Genomic DNA, 20,989 nt, shown 5'->3' with positions numbered 1-20,989 from the left:
TTCTTCCCGTGGGCTCCTAGAACACTAGCTGTTGTAGGTGACATGGTGAGTGGGTAGAGTACGGCATACCTTCCTGGACAAGCAGCACGACCAGGGCTTAAAAGCTTGGACTCTGGGCTGTTTTAATATCTCAGGTTAACAAAGGGTCCAGAGGATGAGGAAATTAACTAGCCCCACTTCCCCGATGGCCATGTTGGTAGCACACAGCCCTGTGCAAGGGTGCAGGGTCTGGGTACCTGGATTGGGGCCTGGACAGGCTGTTGGCAGACTCTCCCTCGTGTGGCAAGGTCCCCAGGAGAGACAGGCAGACCAGTCAGGCCTCAGGAGCGGTCCTCCTCTCCACACGGAACATCCCACTTCTGGCACCTTCAAAGCACCCCTGGAGCCTGGAATAAGAAGAGAATATGGCTGTTAAAGCAGAGATTTCTCTTGGGTCCTGAACTACGCCATCAGTTGAGGAACACAGAAAAGAAAAAGATCAGCTTACACCGTGATTTTTCTGAGAGGGAAAAAGTAAAAACAAAAAGATAAAGCCCTGGACTCATTTGCTTTCTTGTTTAAGAACACAGAAAATATCCACTAAATCCCACTAGTAATAAATAAAATGCTTCCATTCTATTGGGATCAGCCCAAACAGCAAATCTTTAATGGTGGGGTTGCAAGTACTAACAAGCCTGTGGGGGAGGCCTGGAGGGAGTCTGGGAGCTCATCCAATGCCCTGGGCCACCTGCACGAGGATGCCCGCTCCTACATTTGGGCTGAAACATGACTGAGCTTTCTAGTTCCTATGCCATGTCAGCGTCTCGGATCTTCCTTCTCTGCCCATGGCCCAAGTCTTGGTCCTTTCCAGACCATCTGATTCCCTAAGACCCAGACTCCTTCTGCCACCCGAAGGTTCTCCCCTCTCAGACCACCACTGGTCAGGGTTTTGGGGTCCTGCACTCCCTGGCCGGGGCGCAGAGGACCCAGGGCAGCGGGGCTGGCCTCTGCATGCTGTCCTCTCCCCAGTAGGCCCAGCCCAGCTGCCACCTGATTCACTCAGAGACATTTTTTGCCTGTGAGTATAAGAACATTCATTAACATGTATGACAGAGACACGGTTTTGGTTTTCCCCATTCTAGGTTTTTAAAAAAATATTAAAATCTCAAAAAGCCAGAAGCGCAATATACAAAAAAGTACACAAGTTGTAAGTGTACAGTCTACTAAGTTATTACAAAGTGAACCTACCAATAATGTAACCATCACCCAGACCAAGAAACAGAACAGGAACCTGCAGATAAACATGGTTTTAGAAATCTTGTCACAGACCAGATGAAACGGAGTGTCAGGCTTCTGTGCTATGTATGTATTCTCATCCTTCTCATCTGACGTGTCCTGAAAGGATTTCAAAATCTCCTACAGTGTCGTCTTTTGCTGTGATCTAACTGGCACAGAGATCTTGTCTCACACCCAACTATCTGTTAGGTGCTCTGTATATAGAGTGTGAATGAATGAATCCAGCCCTGGACACGCAGCTGTCCCAACCCACTTCAGAGGCCTTGAACCTCATTCTTAGCCCTCATTCTGTCCTTTTTAGATGTCACAGGAGGACAAATGACCAGGGTCTCCACTTAAGCAGCAGAGCAACCTTAGTACCTCTATCCGACAGAAACAGCCCTGGGATTACAAAATAGGAATCCAGCTATTCAACTCATGCAATAGGCATGGATTACACATCCACCTTGGCCCAGGAAAGGCACATAAGGCAGACACAGTCCCTGCCCTCATGGAGAACGCCTAGGCACCCAACACATCAGGAAGTCGCAAGAAAACCTCATAGCATTTGAACCACTGCGTCACTCCTGCTCCAGTCTGTCTCCCAGCCTGGTGGTGGAGCGGAATGATCCTTAACCAACCATCTTTGCTCTTCTGCAGGCCCTGCCATTCCAGTGGGGGTGGACGTGCAGGTGGAGAGCCTGGACAGCATCTCGGAAGTGGACATGGTGCGTAGAGCCCTTGGGGGGGCAGCCTACAAGGTGGGCTCTCCAGGCTAAGTTCTATGAGAGCCTGTGGCTGGTGGGGCTGCACTGGTGCAAGCTGTGCCTGGGTAGCAGGAGCCAGAGCTGGAGGGAATAAAACTGGGCCTTGGGATCTGGCCTAGGTGCTGTAAAATCTAGAGCAGGGGTTATCAAACTTTAGGGGTAAAAATAACATGGGGAGTTGGTTCAATGCAGATTCCTGGGTTTCCCTTCCCCCCTAGACTTTATGATTCAATCTCTGGAAATGAGGCCCCTCACATTACACTTTGAACACACTCCTTAAGTGATTTGTGTGGTCAGATGAACTACACTTGGAGGAGAACAGATTGAAATTCTGCAGTTCTTTAATCTCCAATGCCTGCAGTGAGCAGAGCTGCCCTACATGTTCCTTGGCAGTGCCCCAAAAGATCAGGCGGTGAGGCAAGGCTCTTTGAAGAATGTTTCAGCTGAGACCTGCAGAATCGCAAGGAGACAGCCAGGGGAAGGGCCAGAGCAAGAGCATAGAGAAGAACAGGAAGTTTACAAACAGAGTGACACACAAAATGGGGAAAAAGATGGGGTTGGAGATGTGGGGTCCCCTCCAGGGGACAGCCAGGAGGGGGTATGGGTGTGGTGACAGAACAGAAATGGGTGCTATGCTCTGAACGCACCCATCACCATGCATCTTTGCACCTTTCCTCTACTTACTCCCAGAAGAGGATCTGTTGGGCACTTATTTACTCATTTGCACTTGTGTCTTATCTCTGGCTGTGGCATAAGGGCCAAACTCTTGGTTTAAGGCATTAACTATGCAGGCGAGAAGACGCTTTTTAACAGGATAAACTTTCAGGCTGAAATTATAGTAGGTATGCAGCTGCCCACCCTTCACCTGATCATCCCCCTGATTTTTCCATCTTGCAAATATTTATTAAGTACCCACTGTGTGCCTTGCCAGGCATTAAACTAGAGCCTGGGGATTCAATGGTAGGCAGGACACAATTCTACTTTCAAAGATCTTATAAGTCCAATGATAGAAACCGTCCTAAATGGGACACTTGCCTGTCCAGGTTTCTGGAAGTGTCCACTAAGCTGAAATTGGATAGTTAGCCAGTAAGGAGCCATGAGTGTAAAGGTCTAGGTAAGAGAAAGAGCAGGGTACTGGGGAAATCCCACCCTGCTGCCCCCAGGCCAGGCTGTCAGTATTACAGCTGCAGTTTTCATTTGCAAAGCCTGAAGGATGGGCTGCGCAGTCTCCTGGCTCCAACCTCATGACACACAAAAATAAGCACTTCTGTTTTTCTATCACCATTGCCTCAGCCATCGTCCTGCAGAACTGTCATCTTTGACGCTGAGCCTGAGGTGTCCGTTGAGGTGGTGGATGAGGGGTTGACTGTAAGGAAGGAAGCTTTCTAAGGCCTTTCTGTCTGATCTTGGCCTGGCTCCCACAGGACTTCACCATGACCCTGTACCTGCGGCACTACTGGAAGGACGAGAGGCTGGCCTTCCCCAGCACCAACAACAAGAGCATGACCTTTGACGGCCGGCTGGTAAAAAAGATCTGGGTCCCTGACGTCTTCTTTGTTCACTCCAAAAGGTCATTCACCCACGACACCACCACTGACAACATCATGCTGAGGGTGTTCCCAGATGGGCACGTGCTGTACAGCATGAGGTAACTGCCCACGGGTCATGGTTTCTTCGTCCAGTGCCATCCTAATACGTGTCCTCGGTCTCTTTGGCCCTGAAGAGTTTGTCACTGAGGTTGATTCTGTGGGCTCCATGGGATGGCATGAGTTATCTGATGACAGAACTCTCTAAGATGAAATGGCCACCGTCGTAGCTGGTGACTTCCCTGTCGTCGCGGTTCTTAAGCCTGGGTTAGGAGACATTTGAGCCTCAATGAATTGTGGGAGATAATGACCTTCTATGTACCTTCTACCCGAGAGCCTACAATGCTAGTTTACTGGTAACAAATATTTACAAATACAACAATAGCTACTGTTTATTGAGTGCTTGCTGCAGATTGGCTTCTGGGCTAACTTGAGTGATTACACTGTCTTATTCCTTATCTTCCTGGCCTACTTGTATAGTTCACCAGAATTAGAAGCTAATAGCCTTGGGTTGGAGGGGCAGAGGTGATAGTGGTAAAGGGAGCATAACCTCCCAGGCATCTCTGAGGGAAGTGGCTTGAGGGCTGAGAGCAGTGCCCAGAAAAAGGTGCAGGTGAGCCATTAGCAGGCAGCACCCTCGGTAGCCAGGACCCGGGCAGAACACCAATAATATCTCGTACAGAAGACAAAGGTAAAAGTTAAGGGCCTGTAACTTAGATACCTGGGTTTCCAAACTTCTGAAGCAGACACGAGGTGGCAGCTGCTGTTGGTCGGGTGTGTGTTCTTCCTTGCTCTGAGTAATAACCAGCTGCATGAGCCAACACGCGTGTTTGGGTTTCTAGGATTACGGTCACCGCCATGTGCAACATGGACTTCAGCCGTTTTCCCCTGGACTCCCAGACCTGTTCTTTGGAGCTGGAAAGCTGTAAGTATCAGTATTCCTTATGACAAATCTTTGCCTTATTCCCTCTCCGATCTTTGTGTCATTTTAGTAACCATGAGGCAGAGTACAGCCTGCCAGGGTGAAGACCTATTCACTCCCAGGCTGGCGTAGGATTTTCCTGTTGCTTCACCTTGCATCAGAAGAAAGGAGTCAAATTAACTTATTTTCTTTTCCTCGAAGACGCATATACAGATGAGGATCTGATGCTATACTGGAAGAATGGGGACGAATCCCTGAAAACAGATGAGAAGATCTCCCTGTCTCAGTTTCTGATTCAGAAATTTCACACCACTTCCAGACTGGCTTTCTACAGCAGCACAGGTAGCTAACTTTTGCCGTGGTCTGATGCAAATGAAGAAGAAAACGCATTAGAATTCTTCTTCAGCCTTAATGTAATGAAAAAAACGTTCTTCTTACTAAAATAATTCATAGTCCTCCAAAACATAAACAGAACTTAAAGAGTAAAAAAGTTGCTGCCCTCTGAAATCCCATGGCCAAAGCTCATCATTTCTAATAATTTAGCAAACATCTTTGCAGACATCTTGCTTTAATTATGTAATTTCACAAATGTGGGGACATAGTTACATGCTGTTCAATAATCTGATTCATTTGAATTAATGATATGGGCAGATAGCTTTCCCAGACAATGTATTTATGACCTATATTTAGGTCTATAGATTCATTTTTAATGCTAGTGTAACATCTTCTTGGCCCCTGGGTCATGTTTGAAGTTTTGAGAGTATCCATTTGCCTTCTCTAATCTCTTAGCTCTTCTCTAATCTCACCATTAGCTCTTCGTGTTAGTTTCCTAGGACTATCATAAAAAAGTGCCACAAACTGGGTGCTTGAAACAACAAATGTATTTGCTCGCATTACTGGAGGCCATGCTCCTTCTGAAGGATCCGGAGAGGAAATCTTCTCTGCCTCTTACTAGTTCCTGGTGGCTGCCACATCACTCCAATCTCTGCCTCCACTGGCACATGGCATTCTCCCTGTGTCTCTGTGTCTTCATAAGGTGTTGTCTCTGTGTATCTAGGTCCAAATTTCTCTCTTCTCTAAGGACACCAGTCATTGGATTATGGCCCTCTGAATCAAATATGACCTCACCTTATCTTGATTACATGTGCAAAGATCTTATTTGAAAATCAGGTCAGGTTCACAGGTACTGAGAATAAGGACTTCAACATATCTTTCTGGGGGACACAATTCAACCCACAGCAGCTCTACAGTACCTGCGGGACCCTCAAGGATCTCTCATTTTATCACCCTTTTTCCCAGTGCTGAGACGCCCAGGCCCTTCTGTGGGAAGATTTTGTAGTACTGTCTGCCCCTGCATGGCCTCCATCTCCCCAGGCACCTGCCCTCTCCCACACCCCTCTGTCTACAACATCAAACACTGGAAAAGAGTGAGCCCAGCCAATGTTGTGTGGGTGTTGGGATTGCCTAAACCTGCTTCACTTTATATCCACAATGCTCACCCTCATCCCTATCTTTTCTTTCACGCTGATCTGTATTGCCACACAATTTTCTCCTAGATTCTTGGCAAGTTCAAATAAACTCTCTTTCTAAAACCATTATTAAGGGTGTCTTATATAGGTTTTATTATGTGCCACTGTTTTGAGTACTTTATATAAATTAACTGATTTCTACCCAACAAACCTCTGGTGTAGATGTTATCCTCGGTTTACAGAAAACTGACACTAGAAGGAATTGTTCATTGAAATTACACAGATGCTAAGTGGCCAGGAAATCTGCCTTAGTCACTATGTACACCCCTCTTAGATGTTTTCTATGTTGGAATAGCATGCTCGTTTTTTGTTTGTTTATTTGTTTTGTTCCCCATTTGAACCTTTCTGGAGTCCAGATTAAAATGCATCTCTGCACCCATTATTACTATGTATCAACAAGCGGGTGTATCATCCCACCCCACAGGGTCTGTGATCTCACCCGAGAGTGCTCTGTTTAGAACATGGAGTGTACATGTTCATAGCTCCTAGTTCCTTCCTTGTGTTTCCAAGGCAACTCTCCCTGGTTTCCTTAGACAGAAGGAAAGAAAGGATAATAGAATAGTCTTTCATGAAATAAAAGCAGCTCTTAGCCCTTCCAGAAAGACCCTGCGCAAACCTAAGGAACAATGTGATTTGCTTCATGGATGCCAATTTAAGCTGATGAGATTGGACAAAGATTGTAGGATGAATAAATGTTTAGCAGTTTCTGTCATATTTGAAGATCACTTTCTATTTATCCACTCCACTAAAAGCTCCTGCCTCATTCAAACAACTCATGGGCCTACACAGCAACCACATATCAAGCTTATCTGACCCATCCTACTGTTTCATCCTCTCCCTATGGACCCAACCCTTCCCCAGTACTACCTTTTCACTCCAGGCAAATGGCTTTTGTCCCCTCAGCAGCATTTCTGCCGTGCAGCCTGAGGTCCACTTGCATCCAAACCACCAGAGGAGTGCATTTAATAAGCAGATTTCTGGGCCCCACTGCAGCTACTGCGTCAGTATCTTAGGTGGTAGAACCCAGGAATATGCATGTTTAATGCATGATGTTTATGCACATCAAAGTTTAAAGACCATTGCTTTTAGCCAATGTGGTTCTCCAAGCACAGTGCTCAGACCAGCAGCATTAGTATCACCTGGGAACTGTCGAAGATGGAGCCCAGCGATCTGTCTTAACAAGTCCTCCAGGGATAGTGTCCATAGATTGCTGGGCCCATCCCTCACATTTCCTCTGCAGTAGGTCCCATTGGGCCCTGAGAATTTGCATTTCTAACTAGTTCCCAGTGATACCCTTGCTGTTGGTCCAGGAACACCACTTTGAGAACCACTGCTCTAAGTCAATGTTTCTCAACACTGGCAGCACATTAGAATGACCTGGGGAACCATTTTGTTATTGTTGGCTAGTCCTTTTTTTCTTGTGGTAAAATATATATATATATGGCCAAAAAAATGTATACACATTTTAAGAGATGTTAACACTTTGGTCAATGTTGCTCAAGCAGCAGTTCACCATAATTAGAAGAGCCTGGACACTGATGGTAACCACTTTGAGCACCTCTTGTAATTGCAGAAGTCAAACGTGACTTGTATTCATCTTTTGTTATCAGTATATATTGAGTATTGCAATTTTAATAGTTTTTTCCTTTCTTAAAATGTGTATACATTTTTTGGCACCCTCTGGTGTGTGTGTGTGTGTGTGTGTGTGTGTGTGTGTGTGTGTAACACAAAATTTATCATTTTAGCCATTTTTAAGTGTTCAATTCACTGGCATTAATTACATCCACACTGTTGTGCAACCATCATGATTATCCATTTCCAGAGCTCGGTCATCATCACAAACAGAAACTCTGCACCCATTAAAAAATAACTCCCCATGCCTCCCTCCTCTAGCCCCTAGGAACCTCTATTCTATTTCTGTCTCTATGAATGTGACTATTCTAGGTATTGCACATAAGTGAAATCATTTAATTGTCCTTTTATGACTGCCTATTTCACCCATCATAATGGTTTTAAGGTTCATCCATGTTGAAGCATGAGTAAGAATTCCTTTCCTTTTTAAGGCTGAATAATATTCTATTGTGTGGATTATATGTATCCATTCATCTGCAGATAGACAGTGAGTTGTTTCCCCCTGTTGGCTGTTGTGAACAGTGCTGCTATGAACCTGGGGCATTTTTAAAACATGCCTATGCCGAGGCTTCACCCCAGACCAGTTAAGTCAGAATCTCTCTGGGATAGGGCTTTGCAGAGAAGCAGAGCTCCCAGGGGTCTTCTTGTGCAGCCAGGCTGAGAGTCACTGTCCTCAGCCTGCAGCGCTTGCTCCTGTCTCTGAGCCTCTCCTCTTCCTGTCCACTTGTCCAGCTTACACTCACCTCCTCCAGGAGGTCTTTCTTAATTATCCCAGACAACAGTCATTCAGGTCTCTTTTTCTAAAACCTAAAGCACCACTGCTTCTACAGATGGACACTTTAGCACTTGAATATACACTGTTCTATGTCTTGGGCACTATCATCCTGTGGGACTTCCATGCAGTTCCTTGAAAATCCCTGAGGGTGGGAACCAAGATCTAGATCTCTCTATCCCCTTCAGGCCCTAGCAGTGTTCACACTTAGAGGCCCTCAGGGGCTACTGCTGAATTGAAAAGATATTGTGTGAGAGCAGCCCTGGACTGGGCATTGGAGACCCAGGCTCTGACCCAATTTCATCCTGACCGAGGCCGAAGTCTTAGACATGCGTCTAGGAGTCTCCTCATGTCCCAAATAAGAGAGTTAGTGTGGGGTGGCTTTCAAGTATTTACATAACACCATTGCGACATTTGTCTGCATACCCCCCATGCTGTCATCAACTTAATTTTTTTCTTTAAGTCAACTCCCCTCTTATCCTTGATTTTGAAAAGGAATTTTACATCACTATACTCAATGGGAAACTGGTCTCATTTGCCATAAATAGAAGATGACTTTAATAATAACAAATGTAATGAACACAAGCAAAAAAGTATCCACCTCTGTACCCCTGAAATCATCTTGTTGTATACCATTGTGTGTAGCCCACACTTTGAGACACAGAGTGGGACCATCTCTGTGTTGTAACGTTTTCGGGTAAGGCCGGGCTGAGATGGGGGTGGGGTGGGTGTGCACACAGCTTCCGTCTATGGTACATGTTCACACTGTCCTTGACACCATCTTTGGTCCCAGTGGTGGGGATCATTTGAAACCTTACCATTTCAATTATTTTTATAACCATGAATCGGTGATTCTCAAATTGTCATAATGAAATAGATAATATCTATATCCTCAGCCCCCCGAGGAATGAACAAATGGTAAATAACTTGCACAAGATGAATGGAGTGTATGAAGTAGAACTGATATCAGATTTCAGAATCACGTGAATGCCCTATTTCTTCTTGCGATGAATGTGGCGATTGACTGAGCTGACCAATCCCGCAATAACAGGGACAGTGACAAGAGCCCAGCTCTGCTGGCTCCTGCCTCAGTGGTATTGGCTTCAACAAAATAGAACCAGCCCAACTTCTTATGCTCCTGAGCAGCGAGTCACCCAGGAAATGTCGCTGTGGATTGCAAACAACAAACACCAAACAACTAAACCTCAATTTAGTTCTACCTTTCCCCAAAATGCTGTGAAGAGAAGCTAGATGATACTGAATAAAACAGTGAATGCACTATTTACTGGTGAGATATTTATTTATAGGAGAAAGGGCTTAGATTATGGAAAGGAAATGTATTATATTAAGTCACGTGGTTATTCATGTTTAACTTTCTGCTGAAGATGAGAGCAATGTCAGGACAGGAAGGTTCCTGGGGGCCGGAGTTTGTTTTCGCCTCTCAGACTAAACCTCACTGCCTTCTTCCTGTGCCCCCCAGGCTGGTACAACCGTCTGTACATTAACTTCACGCTGCGTCGCCACATCTTCTTCTTCTTGCTCCAAACCTATTTCCCTGCCACCCTGATGGTCATGCTGTCCTGGGTGTCCTTCTGGATCGATCGCAGAGCTGTGCCTGCCAGAGTTTCACTGGGTAAAAGCATTTGCTGAAGTGTGGGAGGGTGGTTGTTTTTCCAACTGGTGACTATGTAAAGAAAAAGTAAAACCATTATTCAGAGGTCTTAACTGAGGGGCTGTCACAGTCAGAAGGAAGAAACTTTCCTCCTGCTTCTTATCCTCACCATTCCTGTTCTGCCCTCAGTTTCCTAGGCTTATGAAAACCACAGGGAGCTAAAACAGCATCAATGCTGCTTGAATAATGTCAAAAAGATGGAGCTTATTAGGGGTATAGACTTCTACCACCAGCAGTTTTAGAGCTCAGTACTTCAATAAATAAGACACTTCTACAAATGCCAACAACTTATTCTGTAAATACCAGAACTTTCTTTGTTGGCCTTGTTTAGACAGACAGAGTTTGGAGGCAGGGACCATGGTATGCAATTTCTGGGAAGGAGAGGACTGTACTCCCTGGAATCATGGTTTTAGTCCTTTGCAGGCCCTGAATTCTGGAGTGAATGTTTACAGCTCATCATTTGGACAAAATCAGGCTGGGCTCTGAGAAATGTGAGGGTTTGACCAGCAAAGCACAGTGAAGAAACTAGTATGATAGGCTTCCAGGAATTTCCCAGTCTTCATAAACGTGACTTAGATGAGGAAGCAGGTGTTCATTCCTTGAGGTTTGGGAAGGTTCCTTTAGAGGTATCTTTTAGTCACCATTTGATTTTATTTTTTTAAGGAGGGCACAGCTCACAGTGGCCCATATGGGGATCGAACCAGCAACCTTGCTGTTATTAGCACCACACTCTAACCAACTGAGCTAACTGGCCACCCCTAGTCACTGTTTTAAATTCCACGTCTGAACAGATTCTTTCTGGAGCACTGCTGATCTTGTCAGCCACATGACAGAAACCCAGCGTCCGGAGGCACTTAAAGTGAAAGAAGACAAATAGCGAGTTGGCCAGGAGAACAGCCTGGCTCCTTCTTCCCACACCTCTAGGGGGTGGAAACATGCCCGGGGAATTTCTCATTACATTTAAGAGATAAAGAGTGTAAAATGATGACCTAGTGAAATGTGAGCGTGTGTGTGAGGGGGGGATAGTTCTGTACCCTCGTCAGCGGCTAAACTAAAGCTGGATGTTTGCAGGTATCACCACGGTGCTGACCATGTCCACCATCATCACGGGCGTGAACGCCTCCATGCCCCGCGTCTCCTACATCAAGGCCGTGGACATCTACCTCTGGGTCAGCTTCGTGTTTGTGTTCCTCTCGGTGCTGGAGTACGCGGCTGTCAACTACCTGACCACAGTGCAGGAGCGGAAGAAACGGAAGCTGCGGGAGAAGGTGAGTTTAGTTTATTCCCTTGTCTGAGCTTATACTTCGGTGGCATGAGAATTGGGGTAGAGGGTGTTGCAAGTAGAAAAGGGAGAGGTTAACCTAAAAGGAGAAGGACGCATGTTAGAATAGGTTCTAACTTCTACCACAAAAGATCCCAGAAAGCAGAAAGCCTTTGGACAAAGACTAGGAGTAGGAAGATTGTAGAGTTTTGTTGGCGCAGTTGAACCATTTAAAAACACATTGTAGGCACCACGGCCCTGTAACCTGACATGTCACTTTTTAGAATAAGGACACTCTCCTGCCTAATCAGTTTTTGATTCATGCACAAAGAGGTGGAGTCCCATAACTGAAATCAGAATGGGGGTTTGAAGTCCTGACTCTGACACCAGCTGTGTGACCTCAGGAGAATTGTATAGCCCCTCTGGGTTTTAGTTTTTGCCTCTGCAATTGAGGGTATTTGGAGTAAATCATGGTTCTAGATCATGGCTACATAGTAGAATCACTCAGGGGCTTTAAATTAATCTAGAGGGGAGCGTGGGCAAGTCCATTTTAAAGAGCTTCCCAGGTGATTCTAAGATGCAGCCAGGGTAGAGAATCATTGGGCTAAGTGATTTCTGGGGATCCTTCTAGCTCTGCCTTTCTGTGATTCTGAGTAACCATGGAGCTTTGCTCTCAATTCAGGCCACCTCTTCTGCCCCTCTCACAAGGCCCAAATGTGCCTGACACCTCCCCTTGTGTTTGCTGCTCACAGTTTCCGTGCATGTGTGGAATGCTTCACTCAAGAACCATGATGTTGGATGGAAGCTACAGTGAGTCTGAGGCCAATAGCCTGGCTGGGTACCCAAGAAGCCATGTTCCGACAGAAGAAGAACGGCAAGACAAAATAGTGGTCCACCTGGCCCTGAGCGACGAAGCTAACTCCTCTAGGAAGAAGGGGCTTCTGAAGGGCCAGATGGGTCTTCGCATCTTCCAGAACACCCATGCCATTGACAAATACTCCAGGTTGATATTCCCTGCCTCCTACATATTTTTCAACCTAATTTATTGGTCAGTGTTTTCCTAGGGGCTCTGGGCTGTGCCTGGGAAAGGGCCTAGATATCCATGGGGCCTACCTAGCCAGCCGTCTATACATACACCTGCTGACCACGCTCCCCTCATCAAACAGAGCAGCAGTGCTTGGACCCCCGAGAGCAGTGTCCCCTCCTGGAGGAACCCAGGAGCCCTCCAGTTGCCCTTTCCCCAGTCCAATGAGCTGGCCCTTCATTCATGCTGTGCTATATCCCACTTCATGCCTCTCTGGGGCTGTCTTCTTCTGCTGTTCTTGTGTCTGAACAGGTTTGCAAGATTCCACCCCCCTTGTCCCCTGAGTACAAAAAGACTCAAATAGCCCCTAGATGTTCTGAGGCCCGTATGAAGCCTAGGATGCAGTTGTGAAGGAGAAGGGAAAATAAAGGGCATTCTGCATAGAAGACGGGAAATTAGGATTTAAAATCGGAATAAACATCTGTAAACCCACACAACTGGATTAAACGCCTATCTAAGAAGGAAAAAAGCTCAGATGCCAGACAGGAAATGATTTGCCTGTGTGTCTGGCAACTTGCATGGTTTTGCAATATTAGGGGACATTATTCATTCACCCATCCATTCAACCATTCATTAACTATTGAGTATCTACCCTGTGCCAAGTGCTGTGAAAATAAACAAATAGACATCTCATCTCAGAGATCTCCGCTAAGCCTGTGCCCATTCACATGTGGCAGAAAGTACTTCTGCTCTTTTCCTGCCCTCAATCCCCACTTACTCCACAGACCAGTCTATCTGCTGTTTCCTTTTTACTCCTAGGTCCGTCTAGAAAAGCATTTCCTGTCTCCTATGAGGCCCTCATGCAGCCAACTCAATGCTTTTCTCCTGTATGCTCCATGCAGGACGAGCCTAGTGCTGGGGAAAGGGACAGGGACTGGAGAATCAGTGACAGCAGAACTTGGTCTGGGGCAGAAGGAGGCATGGGTCTGCTGTGGAAATTGGCATCACATGCTGTCCTACCTCCCTCTCTGGGCTTCTCCCCTAGCAGGCAGGTGCCCTCAACCATTCCTGTGTCCAAGCCGTGGGCCCTCCCCAGGGGCCCCCCTTATGCCAACGAGAAGTACCCCTCACTTTCGAATGATTTCTCCCTTGGCTTCCACAAGCTAGTGACTCTTTCCTCTAATGCAGCTAAGCTGAGATTAGGAAAGCAATCCGATTTATTGAATCTGCAGTAAGTTCAGATTCTGCAGTAACGTCAGAGAATCTCTCTGATTAGTAGAATTTCTGGAGGTATAGAGGACTTCCTTTTGAGAAGGGGCCTTTTCTTTAAATCACAGCACTTTGATTAGAAGGCTATTCTGGGGAAGTAGGTAGGAAATACCCACCTCAGATTTTTTGCTTCCTGAGGAAGTTGTTCTGCCCTTTTCCCCACTGCCCCTGCCACCTTCCTGCTCAAGGTCTGGGTGTCTGGTCCTTTGGACAAGAGTGGGCAAATGGTACAGCAAAAGAAAGAGCATAACCCTGCCTTAAATCAAGTGATCGCTGGCCTGTGGAGTTTGCTCCACAGCTCATGGTTCCCAGGGATTCTTAGTTCCTGAGGCTTGGAGCACACATGGATACCAGAGCCTCCAGAAGTTTCAAATCAGAAGCCGCAGCTGCCTGATCCTTTCTCACTTACTCCCTCACCGTGATTGACCATACAGTTGCTCTCTGCACCCCAGCTTCTCTGCTCCTTCCCCTGGGTCAGGCCCCCACCCATTCTCTCTGTTCCCACATACACTCCTGGTGTGACCGTCATCCTAGACACTGGCTTCACTACTTGACTGCCCATGTTGAGGGCCAGACGTACTATCTCTGGTCACCAGCCCTGATCTGCACTGCGGCCTCCAGCCTATTGGAACAGAAGCTGTGTGATCAGGGCCATGATTCAAGGAGCTGAACGCTCAGTGGGACCAGCTCTGGGCAGCAATATGACATAGATTACCTTGGGCAACTGCAAGTTCAAGCGGTCCCCAAGACCACTCTCGGGTTTAATAATTCACTAGAAGTTCGGGGATTTGGAGAAGAAGAAATGTCCATGCTACATGCACATATAGAAAAAGACATGCTAGATCTGTGCTGTCAAATATAGTAGCCACTACCCATGTATCTATTTAAATTAAAGTTAATAAAACAAAATTCAGTTCCTCAGTTGCATTAGCCCCATTTCAAGTGCTCTGTTCAGAAGGCATGCCTGGCTAGTGGTTACTGTATTGGACAGTGCAGTCTACACAACCTTTCCACAGTCACAGCAAGTCGTTAGTGCTGCTGTAGCTGAAGGGATCAGTCTGAGTGAAGGCATGAGAGGCAGGAAAGTTTTGGATTGCGGGGTATAGGGTTTGTGGGCAAGTCATCTGTTTCGGCTGGATCCTACACTGTGGGGAGAGGAGGTGAGAGAGCCCCTTTTTCCACCATACTAGGGGTTCGTGGCAGGTCCCCCATGCTAGTGCTAATGAGTACAGCTTACCTTCCAAGGAGTTGTCTGGCTCAAGACCAGTGGATTTCCCAGCCCATACACAAACGAAGAAAGTGCGTAAACAAGGATAATTGGATGGGCCAGGCCATCTGGACTTGTTGAGAAACCTTTATTCTCTAGAGTCTCTCCTAAGCCACAGTGCTGCTCAAAGAATGATAATTATGTTGTTGTTAAATATATCATATTGCTTTGGTTGTCTCACTTAATTTCAACACTGCTCTGCTTCTGCCTACGCGCACGTTGTCTTCATAAACTGAGGCTCATATAACATGGTAGCCTATTGATACTTAAAAAAATAAAGATGTATTTTGACTAGCTTATATATTTAACTGGAGTTGATTCTATAGCAAAATATATTTAACTGTAGTTAATTCTATAACAAACATATGGGATCATAAGTGGCATTTTATCATGTGGGACCATGACACAATGTCACCATAGTATTTAGTGTTGCCTTGTTGCGTTGTAATCGTCTGCCTCTGCTTCACAGAAAATTAAAGGTAAAGAGGAGACAAGGAGGTAACAGAGGTAAAGGCAGGAAGACAGAGGAAGAAAACGTAATTATTATCAGGGATCATTGAATGATTATTTCACTGAATCTAAGACCGTCAAATGTAAGATGCACCCATATTTTATGTACCACTAAGACAGAAAAAATTCTGCTAATTAAATTATAGCATGCCAATGATTATAAGATGAATCCTGATTTCGCCAATATTAAATTGTGAAAAATATGCATGTTAGAATAAAATAGGTATTATACAAAAACTATTGATCAGACGTACTTCTTTGACACCAAGGAAACAACATTTATTGCACGCTTGTCTTCATGGCCTTATACCCAGGTGGAGGCTGGGGGGGGAGGGGGGGTGGCAGATGAAGAAATGAATGGAAAACAACTTTCAGTCATTAAGAAGTTTACACTGTAGTGGCTGTGGTTCAAAAGAGGGAGAGATCACAGAATCTGAGGAGTAAATGCTGATTGTAGTAAATTTTGAGCAATGAATAGATATAATTTCAACTAGTAGAAAAGGAGGAGGAGGGATGATAACCTGGCAGAAGGAAAGCTCAGGTTCGATCAGGAGATAGTGAACAGACACCCTATCAAATATATAGACGTCTCGGGTTCTTATCCTTCTAGTTTCATGGCCCTGGTGTCAAAGGTCCTTCGAGGTTCATTCCACTTAAAATAAACCTGGGAAGACACTTGACTGGTCTGGTCTGGGTCACGTATGTCAAAGATGATCAAAACTGTGTGTAAGTTTAGAAAGCTAGAACTCTTCAAAAACACTGATTTGGTTCAGTCCTTTTGTAAACATCTGCAGAGGGGAGAATATGAATTCAAAAAATGGGAAGCAGTTTAGTTTGAGGGAAGCAATGGGTTAGGAAAATAATGGTAATAACAGTGGAGAAAGTTCATGTGAAGTTCAGTTATGTGTGAGAGCCACAACCTGTGTGCTGATGTGAACAGAGACTGGGAATCCAGGGCAAGAACTATTCCAGATGGAGGGTGAGGCGTTTGGGTTTGGCAAGCTAGTGGAGATGTTGAATAAAAAGTTATAAATGCTGGTCAGGGGCTGGAGGGAGGTAAAGATTTGGGACTACCCTCCTAGATGTGTTCAGTCAAAGTGGACAAAAGTCCTGAAGGAGAAAAACAGAAGAGAGGAGGTCTGCGGACTAGAGCTTGGAAATATACCAGGGGTGCCCAAAAAATGTATATAAGTGGACACTTTAGTCATCGTTACTCAAGCAGTAGTTTGTCGTACATAATCAGAAGTCTCTGGATGCTGATGGTAACCACTTTGAGCACCTCTTGTAATTGCAGATGTCAAACGTGACTTGTATTCATCTTTTGTTATTGGTACATATTGAGTATTACAATTTTAATACAGTTTTCCTTTCTTAAAATGTGTGTACATTTTTTTTGGCACCCTCTGTATATCTAGGTGGGAATAGAAGGACTGATCAGAGAAAGTAGAAGGAGAACCAGAAGACTGTTGTGTTACAGAACCTGGGAGAAGGGAGACTCTCAAGTGGAGAAGGGTGGGGTGCAGGCAAATAACGACCATTAAAATTGAGAAGGGCAAAGACTGTGAACAGATGTGGCAAGATGGAGGCCAGAGGACAGGTGGGATCAAGTGCATAGGTAGATGGCTCTCTTTGGTAAAGAAGAGGGACTCTTCTCTCAATTACAAGTGATTTAGGTAGAGAGAAGGAAAAATGTTCAGAAAATATTCATTATGGAAAGACTATTTCAGATTCTTGTATTTTAGGAGGATTTAAAAATAACACTGTGGTATATTTGGCCTAAATGAAGGTTGTGGTCTCAATGGTTGCTTCCCCAAAGTATTATATTAGAATTTGGGAGATTGGTCCAAGAACGGTGTTTATAACTCTGTCAGCAGGCCTATGGACAAGAGCTTGGGAAGCAACAGTTTTGAGAACTTGTACTATCCTTGTCCCTGCACACAATGGATGGGCACTGCCAGGAGAGAGTGTGGCGACTGCCTCAGCCATCACATAAGATAGGAGAACAGACATTAAAGCAACTGCAAAGGGCCAAGTATTGAGTGTGTTCTCTCTGCTTGCACCATGGTGAGAGCGGGATGTATGGCTCCTAATTCAGTTCTCACATAAACCCCGCTGAGGTAGGAAGGATTTTCCCTACTGCATACCCACTGAAGTGTGCTGCCTCCATAGCTGTATTCAACACATCTAGGTAGGCAGAAGTTGCATGAAACAATTCATTTCTCATGGCATTTTCAGGGAAAAAGCAATTTATTCCCTTACTTAAATGAACTGAAAAAAGTTTGGAAACAGTAGAAAGAAAACCCCAAACAGGTCTGAATTGCACTGAAACATGTCAGCATGTAGGTGGAAATCCCTAGGGGAAACTTGGAGTTAGACTAGGACATACTCCTTGAGGCTGGAAGCTGGCCTGTGGATTGTCCAGCTACTCAGGGTGGCCAGGATGACGTATTATAGGTTCCCACCATTGGTGCTGCTGTAGGGGAGGTAAAAGTTTTCCTTGGCCCTCTTAGGGTCACTGGCGGGGGCTGGAAATTAAACTGAAAAGGACCGATTAACAGGAGAAAATCATACAAATTTATCTAAGTTTTACATGATCTTGAGTGCTTTCATGCTAGATTTGATGAAAAGTGGTAAGTTGTGGAAAGATACGATAGGACAAACAGTATGAGGTACGTGCAGAATAAGTTGGGGGATCTTAGCAGCGCCTGTTTGTTCAGGTTCCTCTCTGTGTCCCTCATCTTCAGACATATGTGTGTAAGGGTGCTTCTTTCCCCCAAATATAGGGAAGGCACCTCTCATATAAGGGTGATAACCTTCTTTAGGAGAAGGTCAGAAAGTCATTTTTGAACATGTCATTTCTCAAATTCCCTCGGCTTGAAATACTCAATAGGCCAACATGCCATATTTTGGGGTTGTGTGTCCTGAATCCCGTCACTGTATAAATGGTATATTCATTTAATGAACGCAAACAGAATTCATAGACCCACCACCACCACTTCTTCCCTTTTCCATTTCATTGCAAAAGAACAGACGGCTGTGGATGGGGAGATTAACACTGGATTGCAAGCAGCTGACACCCCCAATCTGACACCCCCACTGCCCCCACCAATCACTAGGAAATATGACATGCATTAAAATGGTACCCACAAGGAAGGCTGTGTGCCCAACATGTGTCTGAGAGCGAGGGCACTGGCCTGTTTGCGGAAAGCGACCTATCTCCCAGCCTGTCCAACCTCCAGGGTCATCCGGTGAGAGTCCTCCCAGTAGTATAAAAACATTTCCCATTAGCAGATTAGATAAAACACTCAATCCTCACCCTCAGATCTTCAGATGTCATTATGAAATGACATTTGGGTCAACCATTGAAAACTAGGTTTGGGATTTATTTTTTAAAACCTTGGCTATAGTAAACCATTGTTTAAAACGGTTTATGGTGGTGAATGCTCTTCTCTACCTTGTCCCTTTAGCTCAAGGCACCTTAAATTGTAATGTGTGTATGAACAACCTGGGAATTTTGTTACAATGCAGATTCTGATTCAGTAGGTTTGGGAGGGGACCCAGGATGACTCATTCCTAACAAGCACCCAGGGACGTCTGTTGCTGGTATGCAGACCATGCTTCAGGTAGTGGGGCCATAGGACCCCTGCTCGTCATTTAAAGTTGAGCTCAACTGTTACCTCCTCTCTGTGACTTTTCCGGACATCCTCTCCCTCCCTTCCCACAGCAGAACTTATTATTATCTCACCTGCGTTCCCAAAGCAGTTTATGCCTTTGTGCACTGAGGCATATATATATATATATTTTAATGTTGTGATTATTCTCCTTAATCTGTGCTCCCTAGTCCTGGCTGTGTGTTACTCAAGGAAAGAGCTTTTGAAAAAATCTCAGTGCCTGAGTTTCTGATTTTCTAGCAGTCCCTTTCTTTCTTTCTTTCTTTCTTTCTTTCTTTCTTTCTTTCTTTCTTTCTTTCTTTCTTTCTTTTTTAAATGGGACTACCTCTTTTTTGAAGGCTGGTACTAAAGTCTGAAATCAATTTCTCTGTGAGAGTATTGTCTCGACTTGGTTTGCATGATTCACAAAATGTGTTCCCTGGGATGCAAAGGGTTCTCTAGGGGGTGGTGCTTTGGGTTTCTCTCTGCTGGTGGAAGATGGGAAAACAGGAGTGAGCAGAGCATGTGAGGACAAAGCAACGACTCTGCCAGAGTGACCACAGTGAGGAAGAGAAGTCACCCTTCCAATTTTCCCAATAACTTGTACATCCTAATCTTGGGCAAACCAAGCATCAAACAAGGAATACTGAGCCTGCTATGAGAAGGGGCTTTTACAGGAACCCAATCCTTTAATCCTTTCAAGAACCCCGTGAAGCAGGGCTCATAGGGGAGATAAGAGGTAAAGATGGCAAATTATAGGACCAGGACTGGAAGTGGATTTCTGGCCCCCAGTTCTTGTCTCTTTTCACAGTTCCCTGCAAGAAAGCTGTGGGGTGCCAGACACAAAGGGCCTAAGTGAAGGTTTAGTCTTCTATCAACACTCCTTAGGCCAATCCAGAAGGCAATTTGCTTCCCAGTGGCATGGGTGAAATGGAGGTGTCAGGTGGGAGGGACCGGCTGGCGCCAACCACCCACACTAAGAAGTGAAAAGAGTAGATTATTTCAGGAAAGGGTACCTTCCCTTAGGAGGTCGCAGGGGGTCTTATTAGGCAGATTACCTCATTAGTGTTGATCAGGAAATTCCAGATTGATTGGTTTAAAATTCCACTCCTGGGAGAGACCGAAACTGCAGTTAGGTTTAGGTTAGTAATTAAATTCTGATTTGATGACCTGGCTTAGCAAAAGTGACTCCATTTTGGCCTGTTGTTTTTCTTTTTAACACCTGCCACCTTTCCTTTTCCCTAAGAGAGAATCATTACTCTATGTCTGGTAGAAAGCTGGCAGCTGCTGGCACTGTATCTCCAGGTCTCCCCCAAGACTACACTGCTGTGGCCTTTGAAGGGCTGCAGAGTAGAGCATGGCACAAACCACTCCTCCTGAGAGCAGGAAGAGTGCATGTGGGTGAAAGCTGCAGCAGGGGATGTAATCACAGATGTAATAAGCCGTAGAATGGAAGGGTCCACAAGGCAGGAATTTTGTCTATTTTCTTAATTGCTGTATCTCAGGGTGTATAACAGTGCTTGGCACATGGTAGAGGTTTAGTAAATATGTATGGAAGGGATGAATGAACAATTAGCCTTTATCAGTACCTGCTATGCTGTTCAGGGCAGAGGCAGGAGCCTGGAGATTAAAACAATGCATGTTGTTAGCTGTGTGACCTTGAGTAATTTACTTAATCTCTCTGAGCTTTAGTTTCTCTACCTGGGGAAAAAAAAAAGGGATTCTGGCCTCTAAGGGTGGATTTGAGGACTAAGTGAGTGAATGTGGCTAAAGTACTCAGCCTAGTGCCTGGTACAGAGAAAACACAAAGTGATGAAGGAGAGGAAAAGGAGAGGAAGGAAGAGGGGGAAGGAGGGTTGCCAACTTTTAACTTT

At 45.3% G+C, this 20,989-nt stretch overlaps 1 protein-coding gene across 1 annotated transcript in view; it reads left to right on the top strand.

Moving 5' to 3' along the window:
- The window catches only part of GABRR2 (gamma-aminobutyric acid type A receptor subunit rho2), a 34,710-nt gene extending 19,042 nt beyond the window's left edge, over positions 1–15,668 (top strand). Inside the window, exons 3-9 of the mRNA XM_019743242.2 lie at positions 1,915–1,982; positions 3,446–3,669; positions 4,450–4,532; positions 4,731–4,871; positions 9,943–10,095; positions 11,206–11,402; positions 12,148–15,668. Of these exons, the coding sequence (XP_019598801.2) occupies positions 1,915–1,982; positions 3,446–3,669; positions 4,450–4,532; positions 4,731–4,871; positions 9,943–10,095; positions 11,206–11,402; positions 12,148–12,459 (1,178 nt within the window). The 3' untranslated portion in view covers positions 12,460–15,668. The remainder of the gene's footprint in view (positions 1–1,914; positions 1,983–3,445; positions 3,670–4,449; positions 4,533–4,730; positions 4,872–9,942; positions 10,096–11,205; positions 11,403–12,147) is intronic.
- The last annotated feature ends 5,321 nt before the right edge of the window (positions 15,669–20,989 follow it).

This window comes from Rhinolophus sinicus, linkage group LG05, assembly GCF_036562045.2.
Source record: "Rhinolophus sinicus isolate RSC01 linkage group LG05, ASM3656204v1, whole genome shotgun sequence".
Lineage (NCBI taxonomy): Eukaryota > Metazoa > Chordata > Mammalia > Chiroptera > Rhinolophidae > Rhinolophus > Rhinolophus sinicus.
Note: the sequence above shows the minus strand (reverse complement) of the source record. Positions and strands in the feature narration are given on the sequence as shown.